At 40.9% G+C, this 3,630-nt stretch overlaps 1 protein-coding gene across 1 annotated transcript; it reads left to right on the forward strand.

The window, feature by feature from the left end:
* The first annotated feature begins 673 nt into the window (after positions 1-673).
* LOC116197060 (CASP-like protein 1F2) lies at positions 674-2,888 on the forward strand. The gene is made up of 3 exons (XM_031527064.1): positions 674-1,086; positions 1,215-1,338; positions 2,308-2,888. Exons 1-3 carry the CDS (start codon positions 854-856, stop codon positions 2,530-2,532), a joined length of 582 nt encoding a protein of 193 aa, XP_031382924.1. The 5' UTR covers positions 674-853; the 3' UTR covers positions 2,533-2,888.
* The last annotated feature ends 742 nt before the right edge of the window (positions 2,889-3,630 follow it).

A 3,630-nucleotide genomic window follows, 5' to 3' on the forward strand; every position in this document is an offset into this window, starting at 1 on the left:
ATAGAATTCAGATAATTCATAATAAAAATATGATATGGTCCGGGTATTAAAATAAAGAACCGGTAAAAACTTATTCATTTTTCGATTCTTGCATATAAGGTAACCAAAACCGATATTCAGACTCGAATAATAATTTTTCCAATTATATATATATATATATAGTTATATACAAATATTTATATATTTAAAAAATATAGCCACTAATTTTTTAAAAAATTAAATTTATATCGATATTCTGTTTTACGTTATTAATAATTATGCATGAAATATTTTCGATTTTATTTAGTAAGACAAAAAAATTTATGGATTCTAACAAGGTATCCAGAACATGTGGTATAATACAAGTTCCGGATAGATTCTGATTTCATGACTCAATATAGTAAGGTCTGGTTCCAAAATCTTAAAACATGTCTCTTACAAGGTAGAGTTCGGTATCGTGAAAAAAAACATGATACCCGGACTCGTACACTAACATTAGTCATTAACACTAACACGACTAGAAAAATCAACTACTGATTAAGAAAAATCACAGTCCAGGAACTTAATTAATCTCATTCTCATTTACTATAGCCGGGTTGATGTTTCTCACGCCACGCCAAGTGGAGAGAATTGTCATTTAAGAATCTGAAAAAATATATAAAAAAATTACACAACATTAATACCTTCCCCGCGACCGTACCTATATTAAATGACTTCGCTGCTTCTTCCATTACTTCTCGGCTAGTTTGACAAGGGAACTCGAACCTCTCCGCTCCACTCCACTCCCCTCCCCTCATCATACCCTGAGCTCCTCCGTCTCCGAGCTCTTTCTTCCTCCGTTCCTCCCGTCTCCGTGTCTTTTCCCCGGTAGAAGATGTCGGGTCCGGCTCCGAAAGTGGAGGATGTGCAGAAGAGCTCCGACTCTTTCGCCGTCGACCTCAGCTCTTCACGGCCGCAGGCGAGCTTCTTCGTGGCCCAGTCGATGCTCAGAGCCCTGGCGGCGGCCTCAACCCTTGTGGCGCTCTCCGTTATGGTGACGAGCAAGCAGACGGTTGTGATCTTTGGGATGAGATTCGAAGCTCATTACAACTACTCGTCTGCCTTCAGGTGAAAGTTCACTCTTTTTTTTTTCTTTTTCTTTTTTGTAATGAAATGTTCCAAATGTATCGATTTTTTCTGGGTGGATGGGATTGTAAGATTGACAGCGGTAGTTGTGGTGTTTGATCTGTGGTTAGGTTCCTGTTGGGTGTGGATGCAGTGGTGTGTGGCTTCTCTCTCATGTCGCTGGTGTTTCTCTGCTGTCTGAGGCGGCCGGGATCTAACTTCAGGCATTACTTCTTCCTGTTTCTGCACGATTTGGTGAGTGATTGGAAACAGACACAGTGATCATGTTATGCCATACCGTTCTATTACAAATGATGGGACACAGATGCTTCTTGATCAGTTTAGGAAACTCTGTTCGAATATCACTTTGTGGGGCGCATAATCCTCAAATTACCATTTGGAATCCGAAATACGTACTTCCGGTCCAGCTTTAGTATTGATACTATCAGAAGGGCACTCTTATGCCTCCTTGTTCGAATAGAGGAATTGCGAAGAGTGGATTGGGAATGTGAAATATTGGCTTTTCCCGGCTTTAAGATCGATACAATCAAGGAGGCCACGCGTACATCTTCTTGTATGAGCAGATGGAATGTCGTTAGAGTGGAATGGGACAGGTCTATTTCGTGCTGTTGAATGGTATTCTTTTAGCATGAAGTTCCTAGTAAGTCAAGAATAGTTATAATGAACTTCAAGGGATTTGACCTAGTGGTTAAGGTGTGCCTAAATTTGCACTCGATCTCGGATTCGAATCCCCTTGGGGCCACCGGAGCGCCTTTGGCGTAATTATCCACTATGTGCACCGCCGGGGGTTCATAGAGCCCCGAGGATTAGTCGGGCGAAACCTGGACACCCCGGGTTAGCAAAAAAAAAAGAATAGTTATAATGAACCCCAAGTGGTTTGGCCTAGTGGTTAAGGTGCGCCTAAGTTTGCACCTGATCCCGGATTCGAATCCCCTTGTGGTCACCAGAGCACCTTTGGCGTAATTATCCACTATGTGCGCCGCTGGGGGTTCATAGAGCCCCGAGGATTAGTCGGACGAAACCTGGACACCCCGGGTTAGCAAAAAGAAAGAAAAAAAAGAATAGTTATAATGAAATAGGAAATTCAGTTGGAGTTTCTAGCAAATAGCTCAGGTTCCATAAGTTGTTCTTCTCCAAGAGATACTGGCTGCCAATAGACAATTTTTGCCATGATATGATGATGAGTATTGATCAATTCAACAGGTGATAATGGTGCTGATGATATCGGGATGCTCAGCTGCGAGTGCGGTCGGGTACGTGGGTCGATACGGGGAAGAGAAGATGGGGTGGCTTGCAGTCTGCAATCGCGTGGCTAAGTTCTGCAACCGAACCTTAGTTTCTGTTGTTCTGTCATACCTCGCCTTCTTCTGCTACTTTGCCCTCTCCATCACTTCTGCCCGCAAACTGGCTCTTCTCTCGGCCCATTGAAGCCGAAACTGCGCAAAGCAAAATCGAAAAGGAATTAGTAATTTGACATGAAAAGGGATCGAAATACTTGTGTAGTAGTAGAAGTTAGGTAGGTTCAGAAGAGGAGACTGGCTGACCATTTTCATACTGTTGATGCATCTGCCCTTCTCATGTTGTATGTAGTTGAGATGATATTATGGTCTTGGACTATATTATATCAACTGCACTTCTGATGCTGCGATCGCAGACAACCATTGTAACTATTTTCGTTTCTACCGTGCAATCAAGACAAAGGATTCTGTAACTGCGTCTGTATGCTGTAATAGAATGAAATCTTCATACGGGATATGCAGCCATATGGCAGTTCCATTCCATTCTCTTTCTATTCAATCTGATCATGCACTCTGAATTTTAGTCCTGATCGATCGGTCATAAGTTTGGTTCATACTTGTCTAGCTGCACTTGTTGAGTGCTTAAGCTCTTTATTGGTAAAGATTCTAAGCACACTATATGGACATAGGAAGTTCGATGACTGTTGTCTCCAACACCAACTACGACAACTTGATGAATTTAGACAGCCGGTGTTTTTTTTTTTTTGAGGAATCGCGCATCGAGAGATCATCTCAAGGTTTACAGAGGATGCACGGCGAATGGATATAGGTGAAGTTGGCATATTGATCGCTTTTGCATTGACAGCAATGAGCAGTGTGAATAACAGCTGGATATATTCTTAACTCACGATGAGCAATTTGAAACTTTTGGAGGCACATATCATATGTTATTCCAACTACCACTGAATTGACTTAAATTTAAATGAACTCCTTCATTGCCATACGCCTTATTGTGCTGGAAAATCAGCAACCAAAGGACACTGGTTCTTAATGGCCAAAAATTTTATATAAAAAAAAAACAAAGAAAAAAATATTTCGTGGCTTGCAATGCTCATGTTTTCCTAAACAATATTTAAGACAACTACGGTCTGCTCTTGATTCAATACGTTTTTACTTCAAAGTCCGAGTATATAGTTACCATTACTTTCTTCGTGCCGTATTAATATGATTTGAACTGATCAGTCGATAATCTTAAATGATAAATCATTCATAAAATAAAGCGCTCTTT

This window comes from Punica granatum, chromosome 2, assembly GCF_007655135.1.
Source record: "Punica granatum isolate Tunisia-2019 chromosome 2, ASM765513v2, whole genome shotgun sequence".
Taxonomy (NCBI): domain Eukaryota; kingdom Viridiplantae; phylum Streptophyta; class Magnoliopsida; order Myrtales; family Lythraceae; genus Punica; species Punica granatum.